Genomic DNA, 21,827 nt, shown 5'->3' on the forward strand with positions numbered 1-21,827 from the left:
GAGGAGACTGTGAGGAGCAGCCCTGCTCCAGTGCTCCTAGGCCACAGACAAATGCTCTTGGTCCCAATGCTGGTACCCAAAGCCCCCTGAACACAGATCAGACATAGCAGCTCGGTGTGCCTTGGCAGACCCCCAGCTGCCTTGACAAGCAGTGCCCCGCCTATCCCCCCATATTGGCGAGTGGGTTGCCCATTCCTCTTCCTTTGTGAGTGGAGCACCTGGCCTGCCCCCTCCTCCAGCAGAGCAGTGCCTGGCCTGTATCCTGCATTAGCAGAGTAGCACCTAGCCCAACCAGCCTCCTCCACTAATGGGGCATTGCCCAATGGCACTCTTCACCAGCAGAGCAGTGTCCAGTTATCCCCTCCACCAGAGGAGCACTCCACCAGCAGCGTCCAGCCTGCCCTGTCACCTTAACACTTGGCCCGCCTGGACATAGGGACCTGCTGCCCTATCCAGCATGCCCAACCTGGTGCCCCTAGACAGCTGGCCGCCACCACCTTGATATAGTGTGCCTGGCCCTGCTACCATGACCCAATGCCCTAAGATCCATGAACTTGCCACCTCAACTGCTTGTGCCTGACTCAGCACCCCTGTACAAATGGCCCTGCCACCTGATACTACCCAGTTGACGTTTCCTGATGCCCCTGGGTGCATGGACCTGCCACAGTGACCAGGAACCTAATCAAGTGTCACCAGAAGATTGGACCCACCATTGCAACCAGGTGCGACCACTCATTTCTGAACACATGGAACCGCCCCATGACCTTGCCTGCCTCACGCAGTACTCTGGACTACCAGACAGCTAAAATGGGAAGACAAAGAAACAACTGCCAAATGAAATAAAAGGATTAGAAAACTGTGGTACATATACACAATGGAATACTATGCGGCAGTAAAAAAAAAAAAAGGAGCTCTTGCCTTTTGCAACAGCATGGATGGAACTGGAGAGCATTATGCTAAGTGAAATAAGCCAGTCAGAGAAAGATAAATACCACATGATCTCACTCATTTGTGGATTATAGAGAACAACATAGACTGATGAAAAGGGACAGACCCAAAGACTGAGAAATAGCGATCAGGCTATCAATCCCCAGAAGGGAAGTAGGGGAGGGCGGGGGGAAGGGGAAGAGATCAACCGAAGGACTTGTATACATGTATATAAGCCAAACCAATGGACATGGACAACAGGGGATGGGAGCATGAGTGTGTGTTTCGGGGCGAGGTTGGGGGTTAATGGGGGGGAAGAGGACACATTTGTAATACCTTAATAATAATAAAAGAAAAATAAAAAAAATAAAAGGAGCAGTCACCAGAAAAGGAACTAAATGAAATAGAGGCAAGTAATTTGTCAGATAAAGAATTCAAAGTAATTGTTATAAGGGTGCACAAACAATTTAGTGAGAACTATCAGCAACTCATTATAAGAAACTTAATGAGAATTATACCAACATGAAAAAAGAGGTTAAAACAATGAATAAGAGTCAAGCAGAAATGAAGAATGACATAGCTGAAATAAAGAATATCCTGGAAGTATTCAACTGTAGACTAGAAGAAGCTGAGGACCAACTCAGTGAATTAGAAGACAAGGTAGGAAAAAAAAATACCTATTCAGAGCAGCAATTGGAAAAAGAAATTAAAAAGCAAGAGGAGACTTTAAGGGAGCTTTGGGACACCAAGAAACATAACAACATCTGCATAATAGGGGTGCTAGAAGGAGAAAAAGTTGAGCAAGCACTAGAAAACCTGTTTGAGGAAATAATGACAGAAAACTTCCCTGACCTGGTGAAGAAAAAAGTCACACACAAGCCAAGGAAACACAGAGATCCCAAAGAAGATGAACCCAAAAGACCCACAACAAAACACATCATAATTACAATGGCAAACATTAAAGACATCTGTAATACTTTCAATAATAAGGATAAATAAATAAAAATTTGGAGGAACATTCTGTTACTTTATCTTTCTTTTCTAAGAGGTAGTTTATTGACTTCAACATTATACCAAATTTCAAATACATAGGCAAACAGTTCTGTGGCTATTGAAGTGAAATTTGCATATCCAGGAGAAAAGGGACAATCTTAATGGGAAAACGGGTGGGATATTCTGGGCACAAAAAGCTGGGCAGTATACCGAGGAAGTGACTTTTAGAATAACTTGATTTGCCATGTGAGGTCCCTAAATACAGTCATCCTCATATTTGGTGGATCTCATATTTATGAATTTGCTTACTTAAATTTATTCATAACCCCCAAATCAACACTTCTTGGACTTTTCATGGATATGTGCAGAGCCATGAAGAATTTGAATGTCTGGAAGCACACATGGTTCTCTACCTTCTTGCTTTGGCTCTCACACTGTAAACAAGCATCCTTTTCATGGTCTTTTTAGTGCCATAGTCTTACATTTTTGGGCTTTTTGGTGATTTAACTGTTTAATGTGACCCTCAAGCATAATGCTGAAATAAAGTTATTATATAGTGTTCTTATGTGCAAAAAGGCTATGATGTGCTGTATAGGGGAAATAAATGTATTAGATAACCTTTGTTCAGCCATGAGATATAGTACTGTCGACTGTGAGTTTAATATTAATAAATCAATAGCACATATTAAATAAGGTCTCTTTAGACAGAAACTTACTTAAGACAAGATTTTATTGAAAATGTTGAGTTAGAGGCTTGCAGGAAGCTAGCCCTGTATCTCCCCTAGGAACAATGGTTCAGTATTCCGTAATTCAGTTTGTGGTGACTACAGAACATAACTACCACAAATAATAAAAATTGACTATAACTTATTAGTGACTGGATTAGTTAGAATATAAGTTTACTAATGTAACAAAAGCCAACATAACAAGTGTTTAAACGAGGTAGAAGTTAATTTCTTCTCATATATCAGTACAGTCTGGGGCTGATAGTGTGACACCAGTGTCAGGGACCAAGTTTTCTAGTTTGTTTTTCCATGTTCAGCAATGTGGTTTCTATCCCATAGTGTAAGATGACTACTCTAGTCTCTATCAGCACATCTGCATTTTAGACATCCAGAAGGGGAGCTGAGGAAGTAAAGAACATGTTCTGCCCTTTTAAGAAGATGGATACCAATTTGGCTCTGGATAGTGTTGGCCTGTGGACTGAAGGGTCCCAAATTCGATTCTGGTCAAGGGCACATGCCTGAGTTGTGGACTCAATCCCCAATAGGGGGGCGTGCAAGAGGCAGATGATCAATGATTCTCTCTCATTATTGATGTTTCTATCTCTTTCTCTCCCTCTCATTTCTCTGAAATCAATAAAAAATATATTTTTAGAAAAGAAGATGTACATAGTATTTTTCCTTACATACAATTAGTTACATGGTTACTTTTCTCAATTTCAATGGAAGCTGGGGAATATAAAATCTTTAGCTGACTGGCCATGTACCCAACTGACCCTTAGGGGTTTTATTTTATTTTTAAAATTATTATTATTATTTTAACCCTCACCTGAGAATGTTTTTCCCATTGCTTTTAAATAGAGTGGAAGGACGCGGGGAGGAAGGGAGAGAGGGAGAGGGAGAAAGATAGAGAAAGAAAAACATTGATGTTAGAGGGAAACATTGATGGGTTGCCTCCTGCATGGACCCCAACTGGGGCTGGGGATTGAGCCTGCAATCGAGGTACATGCCCATGATGGGAAATGGAACCCTAGACCCTTGGGTGCATAGGCTGAAGCTCTAATCACTGAGAAAACCATCCAAGGCCATTAAAAAAATATATATTTTTATTGATTTCCAAGAGGAAGGGAGAGAGAGATAGAAACATCAATGATGAGAATCATTGATTGGCTGTCTCCTGCCCATTCCCTAGTAGGGATTGAGCCTGAAACCCGAGCATATGTCCTTGACTGGACTTGAACCTGGGACCCTTCAGTCCATAGGCTAAGGCTTTATCCACTGAGCCAAACCAACTAGGGCCAGAGCCATTTTTTTTAAGTTAAAAAAAATTATTTTTCAATTACCATTGACATCCAATATTATTTATATTAGTTTCACGTGTACAGCATAGTGGTTAGACAATTACATAATTTTCAAAGTGATCAAAAATATATGTCTTGCTTCTAAGCTAATGGAAGGAGGGCAAAGAGCTTTTTTTCTGTGTTTTCTACTTTCCAATTACCTTCAGGTCAAATTTTAATTCTTAATATGAAGAAAGTGTCATATTTTAGTGTGGCTTATATAGTCTGATCCCCTACAATCTAAAGTTCAGAAAATAAAACATTAGCAATAATTTTTTGACCATGACAGTCACTATCTATTATTTTCTTTAAAACAAATAAGCCAATTAAGTTCTTTTTAGTCAGTATCTTATGGAAATGTGTTGAGATTTTGCAAACGTATGATTTTCTTGGTTATAGGTGAGAGTATCTTAATTTGTAAGAACTCTGAGAAATCAAAAGGCATAGCTTTACTTCAGGGATCTCTAAAACCTGTTCGGAGCTGTCTGCGAAGAAGAGAAGGAGAAGAAGTTACTCCGAGCATGATAAGAGCTATTCTGGAGGTAAGACTGTTAGCTAAATTACCACTTGCTCTTTTGTACCTATACTTCAATGGAGAACTTTATATGTGAAAAATCTTAGCTTGTCTTTCTGTATGAGGTTATTTATAGCCTTTCCAAGTCTGAATCTCTTCTATTTTATAAAGTTACTAGAGGCCCGGTGCACAGATTCGTGCACCGGTGGGGTCCCTCAGCGTGGCCTGCAGGGATTGGGCCAAAACCAGCAGTCCAACATCCCCTGAGGGATATAGTAGTGTGCGCAGTGGCAGGTGGCCAGGGAGGAGCTGGAGCCCAAGCCCAGGCCAGGCGCCACATTTCTCCTGCTCATCCTGGCCCCACTGTGCCTGTCGCTGCTGCTGCTCAGTAGGCTCACTTATCCATTGAGCCAAACCTGCAAGACTTCATCTTTTTCTACACCTATTCCCAACCCTTCTTCTGGTTAGGAAGTATTCAATACTAGCATTTCTCTATGCCCACATACTTCAGAAAGAAGAATGAGAAGAATTGTTTTGATTGTTGGCCATGAGCCATCACAACATCCTTTATATATGTTGTTAGTTTCCACATTTCAGATAGATAATGATTCACTTATTTTCATTGATGAGAAAATGTGTCTACTTTTCTGGAAAAGTTTTCATGTTGTCATTAGATGTTGTCTACATTTATAATGAATGATGATGGAGGAGTTAGTAAAAAGTCTCTACATTAAGATGCTGATAACATTTTAAGAGAACAAAGATAACTTCATTTATTTTTTATCATGAGGGCCTGCATATCTTATTAAAAAATTACAGAAAATTTCAAACCTCTTGTATCAGATAATAGTTGGTGGAGTGGCAAGTACATCACAAGATATGCAGACTTATGCTTCTTGCACATTTTTGGCTGCAAGTATGAGAGAAGGGAAGCGGGGAATTCAGAAAAATCAAGATCCTGTTCAACTTGGAGCAATTGAGTCCTGTGTAATGTGGCTGCTAGAAAATGAATTCATCCAGACTACTGAAGCTAGTGATGGAACAGAAGGTAACTATGACTTCTTAGTTTCAGTTTACTCACTTTTTCATCTTTAGTGAATTAGATGTGTGTGACTGATTAATAAAAGGAAAGTAATTTTTCAAGGAGTGTATCAACTCATTTTTAGTAAGTCAGTGTTGTGTTCCACAACATCAGACTATTCGAATAGAGCCCGCTCATAAAGAATCCTTGCATTGGGCAAGATTCTGTTTGTAAAATTTATCAGAGCCTAAAAGGTTAATTACAGAATATAAAAAGACTGTGTTGTTTTATTTTCAACATCTGATCTTTTATTTTCCCCACCCCCAAACTAGGAAAAGTGTATCATCCAACACATCTTGGGTCGGCAACTCTTTCTTCCTCGCTTTCTCCAGCTGATACTTTAGATATTTTTGCTGATCTCCAAAGAGCAATGAAGGGTTTTGTTTTAGAGAATGATCTGCATATTGTCTACCTGGTAAGTTCTGTTTCCTTTACTTTCATATTGGTGAAAATGGGGAGAAAAAAAATATGTAGCATCTTGAACATCGAAGATACCCTAAGAAAACATCTTGTATTGATAAGAAAGCAATGGTAAATTCTAATGAACAGAATCAACATTCAAATGAAAAGGCCTTGACCCCAGCTCAAACTACTGGCAAATTAATATACATTTATGTCTAAGTTAAATGAAAAATTTATAGTTTGCATGTACTATTTGAATATTTAAGACTCTAATGTGATTCAAAAGTTAGAACTATTGTCCAAAGGACTACTCAGTGAAGTCTGATATCCATATATACCCCCTGCATGCCATTTCCATCCCCCTTCTTATATAACTAGAGGCCCTGTGCATGAAATTCATGCATGGGTGCGGTCCCTAGGCCTGGCCGGTGATCGAAGCATGAGCGTCTGGCATGGAAGGGCAGGTCCCAGCTAACCTCTGGGCTGTGGGCAGCATCTGGGTCCCCTGACCCTCATGCGCCCTCCTCCACTTGAGTCACAGCGCCTGAGTCCCCACATGGAGATGCGGTGAGCGTGGCCAGATGCCGTGGGCTGGGGTGCAGCGTGGGCAGAAACCGGGCGGGCAGAGTGCTCCTATGTGAACCCACGGGCAGCCTGACTGGCCCCTGCAGTCTCAGCGGCTGCAGCCCGGCTCACCCAGAAGAGGCCACGCAGGCGCAGGGCAGGCTCCTCATGGGCACCAGGCACCTGAGTGTGGGGGGCTTCCTGGCGTGCAAGCCCTGGCATCCTGGGGGAGGGTAGCGGGAGTGAGAGTGAGCTCAGAAGACACCCCATATTCTCACCACACCTTTGTCCCCGTCACCCTTGGCTCCAGGTCGCAATGCATTGCTGACACCCACCATGTTCTGCACCAACCCCTGGTGGTCAGTGCACATCATAGCGAGCAGTCAAATTTCCAGTCTCCCTGTCGAACTCCTAGTTGAATGACCACCCAAGTGGACAATTTGCATATTAGGCTTTTATTATATAGGATTAGAGGCCAGTGCATGAATTCATGCACGGGTGGGGTTTGGCCTGCCCCAATGGGGGCTGATAGGAGGCCAGGCCAGCAGAGAGAGGGGATGTGGGAGGTGGGGTGGCCAGCCCTGCCCATGATCGAGTGGGGGGGCTGATTGGGGGTTCGGCCAGCTGGGAGGAGGGGCGCGGACCCCACCCCCGATTGGGGTGGGGGTGCTGATTGGGGCCCCAATAAGGCCTGTTGGCTGCCGCAGTGCACGTCATAGCAACCAGTTGTTCTGGTCATTCTGTTGTTCCAGTTGCTTGTCTTATATAGACTAGAGGCTTGATGCACGAAAATTCATGCAAGAGTAGGCCTTCCTTCCCTCGGCTGCCAACACCGGCTTCCCTCTGGCACCCGGGACTCAGGGTTTGCTCTGGTTGCCACTGCCAGGCAACCAGACCCGGGCTACTTCCCTCTGGCCACCGCTGCCAGGCACCTGGGACCTGGGCTTCTTCTCTCTGGCTGATGCCACCAGGCACCCGGGATCCGGGCTTTGCTCCAGCCCAGCTTTGTCCAGAAGGACGTCTGGAATGACGCCCAGAAGGACATTCAGTCTAATTAGCATTTTACCCTTTTATTATTTTAGACGAGGGGCCTGGTGCACAAAGATTCGTGCACTGGGGGTGGGTCCCTCAGCCCAACCTGCACCCTCTCCAGTCTGGGAGCCCTCAGGGGAGCCCTATCCAATCTGGGAGTTTCTGTCTGTCTTTGCAATCATATGAGCGAATTGTCTGAGACCCCAACCCAGTTTGGTTTGTTGCTCACAGAATAATAGAGGCATTTTTTTTCTTTGCTTCATTGGTGGACATTTCCTGGAAGTTTTAGGATATCTTACCTTTAATTTTTCCTAGACACTCTGATATTACTTATGTCTCTCACCTTTGCTTTCCCTCCACCCCCACTGCAACAGTAACTTGCTCCAGGCTCACTTTGCTCTAGTGTCTAGGACAGGGGTCCTCCCCAGCATTTCTGGTGCTTCCCTTGCTCTGGGCTTCCACTTTAGGCCCTGGGGCTGCCACCAGAACTATTCCCAGAATTCTTGGTGCTCCCTGTGCTCTTGGTTTTCCCTTCCTGCTCTGTCTCCATCCCACGGCCTCCTACTCTGTCAAGTCCTCCAAGCTGCCAGCTCTCCCTCTCTGCTTTCCATCTGGCAGCTTGGGAGGCATGGCTCCCTTGGTTGCTCCCAGTGACCGAGGGAGCCTCGTCCCCCCAAGCTGCTGGCTCTCCCGTTCTGCTCTCTGCCTGGTGCCTGTGTATGCAAATTAACCCGTCATCTTTGTTGGGTTAATTTGCACACTCACTCCTGATAGGCTGGTGAATGTAGTGGAGGGATGGTCAATTTACATGTTTCTCTTTTATTATATAGGATGAGGTATTATAACATCTATAGTTTTTATCTTCAAACTAGAGGCCCACTACATGAAATTCATGCATGGGGTGTCCCCTCAGCCCAGCCTGCACTCTCTCCAATCTGGGACCCCTTGGGGATGTCCGACTGTGAATTTAGGCTGAACTGGCAGTCGGACATCCCTCTCACAATCCGGGACTGCTGGCTCCTAACTGCTCACCTATCTGCCTGACTGATTACCCCCAACTGCCCCCCCTTGCTGGCCTGGTCACCCCCAACTACCCCCCTCTGCCGGCCTGGTTGCCCCTAACTGCCCCCCTCCTGCCAGCTTTGTCACTCCTTACTTCCCCCCCGCCGGCCTGGTCACCCCAACTGCCCCCCTGCTGGCCTGGTTACCCCACGCAGCCTGCTGTTCAGTTGTTTGGTCATCCCTCACTAGCCCCCTTGCTAGCCTTGTTGCCCGACACAACCTGCCACCCTGCTGTTCGGTTGTTACTGTTACTGTGATGGCATCCTGGACAATTTGCATATTCCTCTATTATTAGTATACTCTTTTGATTTTAATATGACATTTATATGTACTTGTTCTTTTTGTAATCAATAGTTTTAGCTAATGATGATGCTTCTTTCCTTCAGGTTACACCTATGTTTGAGGATTGGACTACTATTGATTGGTATCGATTTCTCTGTTTATGGGAGAAGTTGCCAACTTCTATGAAACGGGTGGCAGAGCTAGTGGGAGTTGAAGAAGGGTTCTTGGCTCGCTGTGTGAAGGGAAAAGTAGTAGCCAGAACTGAGAGACAACACCGGCAAATGGCCATCCATAAAAGGTAAGTAAGTATCAAGGAGCCTGCACTTCCTAGTATTTAATACAGTATTAAATATGCAGTAGATATTCAGTTTATTGTAGTCACTTTCATTGTCATTAAAATCAAATTTTTGGCTCCATATAGTAAATTTTTTTAATTTACTGTACTAGTATGCACTGAACTTATTACTATATTAGTTTCTCCCTTGCTATTTGTAGTTTAGAAGCCATTATATATGAATACTTCTTATAGTAGAACATTTAATTAATTCCTCCTCTTAAAGAAAATGTGAATCAGGATGCTTTAGGGGAGGATGCTCCTGACAGCCATGGAAGTGATTCATTACTACTACAGAAGAGCCAATAAAATATTCAGCTGAAAAAAAATAAAAGGTTCAGCTGGGAAATTTTATAGGCTTTTAGCTTTTTTGAAATATACTACAATTATCTTTTTTTTAGGGCATTAGACTCTAGCATATTATTTACAACATAGTGAAGTGTAAGTTTTGTAAGGATTCATATACCTAGATAATTTATGTATATTGCCTTTCAAATAAAAACTGTTTTTTTATACTCAAATTCTGTCATTTTATTGAAATATGGTTATATAACCATATAACTGTGTATCAAATGTTGTTTTAAATTTTTGTGCCATTACATTTCTTGAAACAAGTCTTATTTTTTGAAATTAGTTAGCAGTATTGAAACATAGACGAAATCTTTTTGTTGTGCAGATATTAAATTCTATGCTATAATACTAATATATTTCAGAACTTACTTTACAAACATTGAGTTCAGTCTTCGCCCGCTAATCCTATATTTTATTAGGAATCTTCTCTCTTGCCTTTTTGGTTCTTACTTACTTATACCTTTATAGTAGATAAAAGTGATCTCTTATCATATTTTGGTGATTTACTTTCCAGGTTTTTTACCAGTCTCGTGTTATTAGATTTAATCAGTGAAGTTCCCTTAAAAGAAATTAATCGGAAATACGGATGCAATCGTGGGCAGGTTCAATCTTTACAACAGTCAGCTGCTGTTTATGCAGGTCAGTTAAACAAGGACTTCTGTATTTATTTAAGACTGTGGTTTGAGGTTAAATTAAGATTACTTCTCTCTCCCCCCTCCCTCAATTCCGTTTTACTATTGGCTTCTCTAAAATTGAGGGGATTGTGTTAAGCCATAATTTTGTATAATCCCTAACATCATCAGGACACCTTTGTTTTCTGTTATTTTATTTTTTATTTTTCCTGTGTCTGCAAGAAACAGACACATTTTCAGTGATCTCCCTTTTCTAAGTTAGTTACTGATTAATACTTGCCATTGAGGAGGATGGCAAATGGAAAGGGATTTCTGCACTTCAGACTATTCTAAATTATTATTTCTTGTCTAAGGAAATGGGAGTCTTATTTAATAAAATTAAACCCATATTCTATAAGCTAATCAAACAGGAAAGTTAGGGATCTGATTTTACCAAGTCATTCGGAAGGAAACCCTGGGCTGCTGGAGAGTGTGCATATTGTGAAGGTATGTGCATATATGAAAGAATACTGAGGGAAAGATGGGTTTGGGAGGTAGTAAGGAAGGAGAAACTCACCCTTCGATTCACTGGCATCAAATGTCTCAGGGTGCCTCTATGGGTTAGTGTTCTCATAGGGAAGTGATTTTTTTTAATGACTTGGCACTTGGCTGCTCTAACCTCTTTATTTCAAGACTGTTCAGCCGTGGGTAAACTACGGCCCGCGGGCCGAATCCGGCCCGTTTGAAATGAATAAAACTATTGAAAAAGAAGACCGTACCCTTTTATGTAATGATGTTTACTTTGAATTTATATTAGTTCACACAAACACTCCATCCATGCTTTTGTTCCGGCCCTCCGGTCCAGTTTAAGAACCCATTGTGGCCCTCGAGTCAAAAAGTTTGCCCACCCCTGGTAGCTATTAAATTGGGCAACCTTTCTTTGAAGAAAATATCAATGGGAGATTCACTTTTTAAACTGCAAACAGCCCTTGAATATTTAAATCAGCTTTCTTATTTCCTCTAGGTGGAAAGAGTCCCTTACCTATTTTTAAGGGTTCTCTCTTCCTTAAAAAAAGAAAGGAATAAAGAGAGGAATGAACTAGGGTGAGGGCTTTTTGTTTTGTGGTTATGTGCTCTGCCTTAGTTTTTTCAAATGTCAAGGACATGATTAAGAATAAATGAGATGCAGCCACTATGGAAACAGTATGGAGTTTCCTCAAAAAATTAAAAATGGAACACCCATTTGACCCAGTAGTCCCTCTTCTAGGAATATATGCCAAAAAATCAGAAACACCAATCAGAAAGAATATATGCACCCCTATGTTCATAGCAGCACAATTTACAATAGCTAAGATTTGGAAACAGCCTAAGTGCCCATCAGCAAATGAGTGGATTAAAAAACTGTGGTACATCTACACAATGGAATACTATGCTGCTGTAAAAACAACAACAACAACAAAAAAACTCTTACTGTTCACAACAGCATGGATGGACATGGAGAGCATTATGCTAAGCAAAATAAACCAGTCAGAGAAAGATAAATATCACATGATTTCACTCATTTGTGGAATATAATGAACAACATAAACTGATGAACAAAAATAGATCCAGACAGAGAAGCATCAAACAGACCATCAAACCTCAAAGGGAAGGCAGGGTAGATTGGCGCGTGGCGGGTAGGAGATCAACCAAAGGACTTGTATGCATGCCTATAAGCCTAACCAATGGACACGGACACTAGGGCAGTAGGGGCATTTCCTGGGGGGTGGGAGTGGCTGGGGAGGGGTCGATGTGGGGAAAGGAGACCTATGTAATACTTTAAACAATAAAGAATAAAATAAATAAATAAAATAAAAAGGATAAATGAGCCTGCCCTGGCCGGTGTGGCTCAGTTGATTGAAGTATCATCCCACACACCGATAGGTGGTGGGCTCAATTCCTGGTCAGGGCACACACCTGGATTGTGGGTTTGATCCCCAGTCCAGTCTGGGTACTTTTGGAAGGCAACCAATCAATGTTTCTTTCTCTCTCTCTCCCCTTCTCTCTGAAATCAGTTTTTTAAAAAAGAATAAGTAAGATGACATTGAATCTGTTTAGCATATTTGTTGGCTAATTAGCTAGGCCCTTAACATGTATCACCTCTCCTGTTAACTTACACCATGGGCCTGTTAAACTTTACAATTACCCAGGAAAAAAGGAAACAGTGAAACAAAAGTACATCTAAAGAAATAGAGAATTGATCTATAAAGAATTTTTAATTTAATAAATATTCTATGCATATTCTAGGCATGATTACAGTGTTTTCCAACCGCCTGGGCTGGCACAACATGGAACTACTACTTTCCCAATTTCAGAAGCGTCTTACGTTTGGAATCCAGAGGGAACTGTGTGATCTTATCCGGGTGTCCTTACTTAATGCTCAGCGAGCCAGATTCCTCTATGCTTCCGGCTTTCTTACTGTGGCAGATCTGGCCAGAGCAAATATTCCTGAGGTGGAGACTGTTCTGAGAAATGCTGTGCCTTTTAAAAGGTAAGAGATTCCCCCTGTCTTTAGAGAGTTATTAAATAAAAAGTCATGTCAATTTATAAATAATAGTTTCTGTATTAAAATATTTTTCTCTTTGATACTATCATGACATAGTTGGTATAAATGGAAGGAAACATGGCTACTTTTCCCCCCTTTAGGGTTACTTTTTATTTTTTATACTTTTAAAATATTTCATGACTTAAAAGACATTTCTAAAAGTATCCTAATTCTCCCCTAGAAAAATTGAGTAAAGGTAAGGTATCAATGCTTAGTGCAGCGGTTCTCAACCTGTGGGTCACGACCCCTTTGGGGGTCGAACGACCCTTTCACAGGGGTCGCCTAAGACCATTGGAAAACACATATATAATTTCATATTGTTTTTGTGATTAATCACTATGGTTTAATTATGTTCAATTTGTAACAATGAAAATACATCCTGCATATCAGATATTTACATTACGATTCATAACAGTAGCAAAATTATAGTTATGAAGTAGCAATGAAAATAATTTTATGGTTGGGGGTCACCACAACATGAGGAACTGTATTAAAGGGTCGTGGCATTAGGAAGGTTGAGAACCACTGGCTTAGTGCTTTGATGGATTTAGATTTTCAATATATATTTAGGGCTCACATTAGACTTTCTTTAGGCAAGAGCACTTTAAAATGTACTTCTCTTGCCCAGCCATGTGGTTCATTCGTTGAGCGTCAACCTATGAACCAAGGAGGTTACCAGGTTGTCGGCTCAATCGCCAGTAGAGGGCGTGCAGGAGTCAGCCGATCAATGATTCTCATCATTAATGTTTTTATCTATCCCTTTTCCTTCCTCTCTGAGATCAATAAAAATATATACATATTTTTAAAAAATGTGCTCCTCCTGAATGTTCTTTGGAACACTAGTCCCTCAAAATAATTGTGAGAGTAGGATTCCTTGATTATTGTGTACATGTGGGCAACCAAGTTATTGATGGCCTCAGTATACACTGAGTGGCCAGATTATTATGACCACCCCATCAGTACTTCATTGACACTTCCAAAAATACTGAATATTGAAAACTTCCTAAGCAAATACTCTCAAGGTTTTATTATTATTATTTGCATAATTAATTTACTTCATTGTACTGATGGGGTGGTCATAATAATCTGGTCAGTGTATATATAATCAAGGAATAGCTTAAGTAATTTCTCAACCACTGTTCTTTGAACTTACTCTTATATAAAACCCCGACCAGATCCTATTGACATTTAGGCACTTATAGGTTTAAGAGTTTTATTTTCAGCTATTAAGAATTTGTTCAAAATTTATAAAAGCATCAGTCTCATTTCCAGTTTAGTATTTCTTTCCTTACACTCCATTTAGGCCTGATACAGGCTCTGAAACTTGTAATATGCATGAGAAGAGATGGGCATATTTAGAGGAGCAGCCTTGCTGCCCGCTGTGCCACCTCACATTGTGACTCTGCTCTCTGCCTTCCACTGCCACCCCCAGGTATGGCTCCTGTGGGACTAGGTGCCCCATGCACTGCACCCAGCATGGCTATGGGGGCATAGCTACCTCTACCTAGATTTCGAAGGATGGAATAGTCTGGAGTTTTAGAACATAACCCTGGGAGGAACACAACCCAGGCCACTGTAGAGTCCCCACTAGGGCAGTACTCAGTGGAACTGTGGGACTGGGGCCACTCCTCTGACCCCAGACTAGAAGAGCAACTGATGTGTGATTTTGTCACTTTGGGGTGTATCTCTGGCCAAAGTCTATTTGGAGTATGGTTTAAAACCTTCTTGTAAAGTGTTGTTCTCCTCTGGAGCCTCTGATTTTTACAGAATCTTTGGATATATACATACTTGTTTAGGAGTATGTACTGTTAGTTCCTGAGGTAAAAAAGCTTAGATGTGGAATGTCTCTGTGGTAACCATATGCCATATATCATACATGACCCTTCCTAGGGGTCATCAGAAGGCAGCACTCATTTAAAAAAATTTAACTGGAAAATATTGTTTAACACATTTTAGAATCATTTCTTTTTTTAAAATTATTTTATTTTTTAATATATTTTTATTGATTTTTGAGAGGAAGGGAGAGGGAGAGAGAGATAGAAACATCGATGAGAGAGAAACATTGATCAGCTGCCTCCTGCATGCCCTTACAGGGGATTGAGCCCGCAACCCAGGCATATGCCCGGACAGGGAATCAAATGATGACTTCCATAGTTAATGGGTCGACGCTCAACCACTAAGCCACACAGGCTGGGCAGAATAATTTCTTATTATCCCAAAGCTGTTATTGTCATGGCTGTGTGTCTCCAAAATTAGTGACACATCAAGATCATGTGCCTTTTCATGTGACACACTGAGAGAGACATTGCTCCTGAAGTGTTCCTTATCAAAAATGTCTAACATGAATTTAATCAAAAGCAAACATCAGACAAGCCTGAATTGAGAGACATTCTACAAAGTTGTTGGCTAGTACTTTTCAAAAATATCAAGGTCATGAAAAAGAAAGACTGAAGAGTTATTTGTAATTAGAGGGTAAAAAAGTCTTGGCACTCTGGCTGGTTTGGCTCAGTGGATAGAGCATTAGCCTGCAAACTGAAGGATCCCGGGTTCGAATCTGGTCAAGGGCATGTACCTTGGTTGTGGGCACATCCCCAGTAGGGGGCGTGCAGGAGGCAGCTGATGGATGTTTCTCTCTCATCGATGTTTCTAACTCTTTATCTCTCTCCATCTCCCTTCCTCTCTGTAAAAAGCAATAAAATACATTTAAAAAAATTGATTATGGTTCTTAACCCTTTATTTGATATGAATATTGCAAGTATTTTCTCAAAATTTATGAGTTGTCTTTTGACTTTTGTAACATCGTTATACCCATACAGAGTTTTATTATATTTCTATTTATTTATTTATTTATATATTTTTATTTTTTAATTCTGAATGTCATAGTTGGAAAGCTTTCTGTACAGTGAGATTAAAGAGGAATTCACACATTTTCTTGTATTTTAAATTTGCATTTAGATTCCTGATACATTTAGAATTTAATTTTGTATGTAATGTGGTCTAGATTTATCTATTTCCCATTTATAAAAAAGTTTGTCTTGGTCCTAGTGATTTGAAATGCCACCTTCATCATATACTAAATGTCCATATGTAATTAGGTCTATTTCTGGATTTTTTAATTTTATTTACTATCTTTTTGTCAATTCATGAACAATACCATGCTCTTTTTTTTTAATCCTCACCCGAGGATATTTTTTCATTGATTTTAGAGAGAGTGAGAGGGAAAGACAGAGAAACATTGATGTGAGAGAAACATTTAAATATATCTTTATAGATTATCTGGTTATATCTTTTTCTTATATTTCTTATGGATTTGGGACTTTCTGCCTCCTGCATGCTCCTGACCAGGCCTGGGAGCCTGCAACAAAGTACATGCCCTTGACCGGAATCAAACCCAGGATGCTCTCCACTGAGCCAAAGTGGCTAGGGCAGCAATACCGTGCTCTTAATGAAAAGCCTTTATAGTATGTTTTAATGTCTGGTAGGGCAACCTCCCTCTCATAGTTTTTCAGTATTTTCCTGTCTACTTTTGCATGTTTGCCCATGTGAAATTTGAAGTGTCTGTTGATATTTTATTGGGGTTCGATTGAAATTTAACTTACAACTGACCCCTTTATAATGTGGAGTCATCCTATCCACAGGTAGGTAATCTCTTTGCATTTGATATTGTTGTGATATTGAGGATTTTAAAAAAGATTTCCACAGACAGCTTTTCAGGAGTTTCCAAATCTTCCTCATAAGGGTACATTTCTTGTTAAATTTATTTTCATTTAATCTTTATTGTTTTAATTGGTTTGTGTCTATGATCTCTTCTATATGGTTATTATTTGAGTATATCGAGGCTGTTGATTCTTGTATATTGTTATCCTGTTATTTTTAAAATTCTTTTATTGTTTGAGTTATTTCTATCATTGATTCTCTAGGATTTTTAGATATACAGTCATATCATCTACAAATGGAGATATTTTACTTCTTCCTTAACAATTTTTATACTTCTAATTGACTTCTGTTGTCTAATTGAATCAAAACTCCAGGTTTTTATCCAGGTTACCTTCATGGCCCTGACTGAAGCCTGCCTGCAGGTGAAAAGTGTGACAGTTTAACCACTGCCATTTGTTTCTTCTAGTCTCAACTCTTTTCTGGTTTCTACTTTCTTTTGGTCACTCCACAGTCCCTTTAACATTTTGTCCAGAGTTCGTATTCTGTAGAGGATTTGTTTTCAATGCAAGTTTTATGATGCTCACTTTTTTAGTTTTTTATTTAAAGAATCTGTCTTAGGCCTTCCCTGATGATGCTATTTAAAAATTGCAGTATCACCCATCCCACCCTGGTGTTTCATTTTTGTACACAACTCTTATCATCAGTTGACATAGTCTATATTTTAACATTTGTTCGTTTTCTGATTTCCCCAACTAGAATGTGAGCTCTATGAGAGCAAATATATTTCCCTGTTGTTCAGTGCTATTTCTTTAAAAAAAAAATTTTTTTTTTTATTGATTACAGAGAGCAAGGGAGATAGAGAGAGAGCTAGAAACATTAATGATGAGAGAGAATTACTGACCAGCTGCTTCTGCACGCCTCCTACTGGGGATTGAGCCCACAACTTGGGCATGTGCCCTGACTGGGAATTGAACTGTGACCTTGTGGTTCATAACTTGACACTCAACTACTGAGTCACACCAGCTGGGCAGTGCCGTTTCTTCCATTCGTAGGACAGCTGATGCTTAATAAATATTTGTTGTATGAATGAATCAATGCATTAATTTATTTCTCTTCCTATCCCCTTCCTAGTGCCCGAAAGGCAGTGGATGAGGAAGAGGAAGCTGTTGAAGAACGTCGGAATATGCGAACTATTTGGGTGACTGGTAAAAAAGGCTTAACTGAAAGGGAAGCAGCAGCCCTTATCGTGGAAGAAGCCAAAATGATCCTACAGCAGGACTTAATTGAAATGGGAGTGCAATGGAATCCACATTCCCCTTTAAATTCTGATACATACTCATTGACCAGCAGTGAGTCAGAAGAAAAGGAGCATAAATTTATACTCCAAACTAAGAGGTCTTATGAAAGATTAACATCAAAGAAAAAAAGTAACACAGTATTCAATGATTCTTCTGTTAAGGAATCACCAAATACAGTGAAAGATTTAGATAAAGGTAGAGAGCATAAAAATTCCTTTTATTATCAGTTTCAGGATGGAAAACAAGAATGTCGGGTACATTCAATTTCCAGAGGAAGAAAACGGGCTTATTTGAATATAAGTAAAGAGAAGCTAGAAACCTCTTTGAATGAGGGAGAAACAAGCACTAAGAAAGTCGTTCAGACTGCCTCATCTGAGAAAACAAAAAAAGAAGCTTTGAATCTTAGTCTAGAAAAGATGAACACAACCTTTCAATCTTGGAAACGTTGTAAGCATCTCAAACGATCCAGAGACAGTAGCCCTGTGAAAGACACTGGGATGTGTAAAATTGATTTTCAAAAACAGCTGAATCTTAATCATTGTGAAGATTCATTTACCTCAGATGAGAAGAATGTGGAATTTAGGAGTCCAGGGCCACTTGCTAAAAATGCATCTTTATGTACTGAGGGAAAACATAACAAAGCATCATTGCCATCACAAACAGAACAAAATTGTTCAAGGAACAAAACAGTAACTAATGATATTCTTATGGAACATTTTATCACAGAATCCAAGAGTAAAAAGGAGACTTGTCGATCCACTAGTGTGGTTAGTGAAAATGGAAGAGGATTAGCTCCTGTTGAGTCAGAAAAAATAGACAAAGTGCTAATACAAAGTGACTCAAAAAACCAAAATATTTGTGTTAAACACCATGATATCAATCCAATTAATCAGTCCTCAGAGAAGCAGTCTGATAAACAGACAAACATTTATACCAAACAGAAAAGAATACTAGAGAAGCAAATAGCTTGTAATCATATGAATAGAGACTCAAATGCTATTATCAAATGTAAAAGTATAAATTTTAATGCAGAGGAAAAGAAATCAAATAATCTTCAGGTATCCGGAGATAATATAAGCAGCACTGAGATACCCAATGGAGTACATCTACCAGCTGGAGCATTTGGTAAATCTGGAGGCCAGCAGGAGAATTTTCCAAATACCTCTAGAATACAAGAAGAAACAGATGCTTATGCAGCAAAAGAAACTAAAAATAATTGTGTTTCTGTCTTAGGATTAGTTCCTTGTGATTTTGAAGATAGTTTCTACCTGGATACTCAGTCAGAGAAAATTATACAACAGATGACAACTGAAAATGCCAAACAAGGAGCAAAGGACACTAACCTGGCAACAGACATAATGCAGAAGAGCCTAAACAAACGGAATTCAAGCTCTATTCAGAATGAGATTCACACTGCCTTCCCTGGTGAGCAACATTCTCCAGGAGTGATAAATATAGACCATTTGGAACCTAACACTGTAGAGACTATAAAACAAAGCGCTGGTTCACATGAGGTTAATATCGTGTCTCCAGAAAGCCCACTTTTTCATTCACCAATATTATTGAAGGAAAATGGCCCTTGTTTGAAAGCGAATGAACTTTCTGTTACTGACTCCCAATTAAATAGTTTTCTTGAAGGTTTTCAAACACAAGAAGCTATGAAACCAGGTATACCTCAAAAGAGAACATCCACTGGTGTAGAAGTAGAATGTCTGCCAGTCCCTGAAACAAGTTTGAATTTGAGTGACAGTTTACTCTTTGACAGTTTCAGTGAAGACTACCTAGTAAAAGAGCAACCCCCTGACGTAAGCGTGAAAGAACCCCTGCCTTCTGAAGTCATGTCAGACCATTTCAGTGATTCTCTGCATCTACAACCAGAGGACCCAATGAAACCAAATATGGATGAGCAACAAGATAATCGGCAGCAGTTGACTTGTTTCAGTGATGAGTCTATTGTATTTTCAGACATGGATTCTGCTCAGATGGTGGAAGCTTTGGACAATGTAGATATATTTCCTGTCCAAGATAAACGTAATGCTGCAGTATCTTTGGGGGCATTAGAACTAAGTGATCCAGTTGGTAATGACTGTCCCCAAAGAGAAGTAACTGAAGGAGATAAAGATGAAAAGTCTCAAAAATCCAAATTAACTGAGACAAGGCAAAATAATTCATTCATATGGTCAGGAGCATCGTTTGATTTAAGTCCAGGACTGCAAAGGATTTTAGATAAAGTATCCAGTCCTCTAGAAAATGAAAAGACAAAACTAACCACTATAAACTCATCTAGTTTAAAAGGAAAAAATACAGAGTTAAATGACAAACAAGAAGTGGTTTTAAATTTGGAGCAGGGAATTTCATTCTTTCCTAATATTGAAGTAAAAAGCAAGATTGAGACACTAGAGAACAATGCTGTTCATGGTGACACCCCATTGCTCTTGCCTTGTAAAGAAATTGGTATAGTTGATGATAATGGACTCATTCCTCCTACACCCATCCCAGCATCTGCTGCTAAGTTGTCATTTCCAGGTATTCTTGGAACATCTTCTGTGAAACTTCAGAAAAATAGTGTTTTAGAACTTGGTGAAAATTATTTACTTGGCTCACCTTCAGATATTAACCATGATTTAAGTCCAGAGAGTAGAAATGATGTAAAAGATGACAGTCCCATTAGAGACACAAGTTTTTCACTGCAGTTATCACAGGATGGATTGCAGTTAACTCCAGCCTCATGCAGTGCAGAAAGCTTGGCCATAATTGATGTAGCAAGTGACCGAACTCTCTTTCAAACATTCATTAAGGAGTGGCAGTGCAAAAAGCGATTTTCCATCTCACTGGCTTGTGAAAAGACCAGTAATTTGACATCTACAAGTGCAACTATTGGTGGTAGGTTTAAGCAAGGTAAGAATTATTTTTTTTCACATTTATATGTAAAATAGGCTGAGATGGGACTGAGATTTTTCAGTATTGGATATTAAATGTAATAAATTTATTCAAAGTTTAATAAGTTTCTCTTATGTGGGTTTATACCTGTGGGCTGTATAAGGCTTGTGAAATCATTTTATCTGGTCCTTCCAAGGCATTAGGGGTCAGTTAATTAAATGTTTGACTGAAAATAGCAGGCTAATTTTTAAAAAAATATATTTTATTAATTTTTTACAGAGAGAAAGGGTGAGGGATGAGAGAAATATCGATGAGAGAAAAACATCAATCAGCTGCCTCCTGCACACCCCCTACTGGGGATGTGCCCACAACCAAGGTGCATACCCTTGACTGGAATTGAACCCAGGACCCTTCAGTCCACAGGCCGACGCTCTATCCACTTAGCCAAACCAGTCAGGGCAGCAGGCTAATTTTTAAGTTGATAATTTTGTATGGCCCTCAAATGATCTTATAAATATCCAAATGGCCTTTGGCACGAAAAAGGTTCCCCATCCCTAGTTTACACATAGAACAGCCTAATTGTTCAGCACAAGAGATGGTTGACCACAGGACACGTGGGTGGGAGAGCTGAATACTGAGACCAAGAGTCCAAGCTGGGAGACTGAAAAAATGTAGGTCACCAAGGCACTTTTCATTCCTCTGCCTCCGATCCACTGTTGTACGTGGATGATAAGGCCTGTGTCTATCTCTTCCAAAGTAGGCCAGAGGTCTAATCTAAACAGCCTTCCCACAGCAGCTCCCAACCCTAGGTCGCCTGTCAGGAATTCCAGATCAGTGTTGTCTCCTGGGACGTTGACCCAGTTGTCAAACTTATTTCTTCAGGGGCCACCGCAACTGGTGTGGCTGGTTCAGGAGCGTGTATTGGAACAATGTTTGGTAGCTTGATCATTGGGGATGCCCATCTCTCAAACATTAGCTCTTCCTTGCTGTCTGGGCAGTGCCCTTTCTGAGGCCATGGTCTCTCTTTCATGGTTGCCTTCCTCATCCTCTTCACTTTGTGAGGCTTCATGGAGGTCCCTGCTACTTCAACTCCAGGCCATGCCTAGTGCTAGTGCATGCTAAGCTTTACCATTAAACACAAAATTTTTCTTTAAAAAATTGCATATATATGTATAATACATAATATACACTGA

The 21,827-nt window shown here is 40.3% G+C and overlaps 1 protein-coding gene across 1 annotated transcript in view; it reads left to right on the plus strand.

Moving 5' to 3' along the window:
* The window catches only part of POLQ (polymerase (DNA directed), theta), a 92,739-nt gene that overhangs the window by 21,736 nt on the left and 49,176 nt on the right, over window positions 1-21,827 (plus strand). The window contains exons 10-16 of the mRNA XM_015558478.1: window positions 4,382-4,524; window positions 5,340-5,544; window positions 5,850-5,992; window positions 9,024-9,217; window positions 10,119-10,243; window positions 12,502-12,745; window positions 17,588-20,652. Coding sequence (XP_015413964.1) covers window positions 4,382-4,524; window positions 5,340-5,544; window positions 5,850-5,992; window positions 9,024-9,217; window positions 10,119-10,243; window positions 12,502-12,745; window positions 17,588-20,652 — 4,119 coding nt within the window. The remainder of the gene's footprint in view (window positions 1-4,381; window positions 4,525-5,339; window positions 5,545-5,849; window positions 5,993-9,023; window positions 9,218-10,118; window positions 10,244-12,501; window positions 12,746-17,587; window positions 20,653-21,827) is intronic.

The sequence above is a fragment of the Myotis davidii genome, unplaced genomic scaffold (assembly GCF_000327345.1).
Source record: "Myotis davidii unplaced genomic scaffold, ASM32734v1 scaffold292, whole genome shotgun sequence".
In the NCBI taxonomy this organism is placed as follows: Eukaryota; Metazoa; Chordata; class Mammalia; order Chiroptera; family Vespertilionidae; genus Myotis; species Myotis davidii.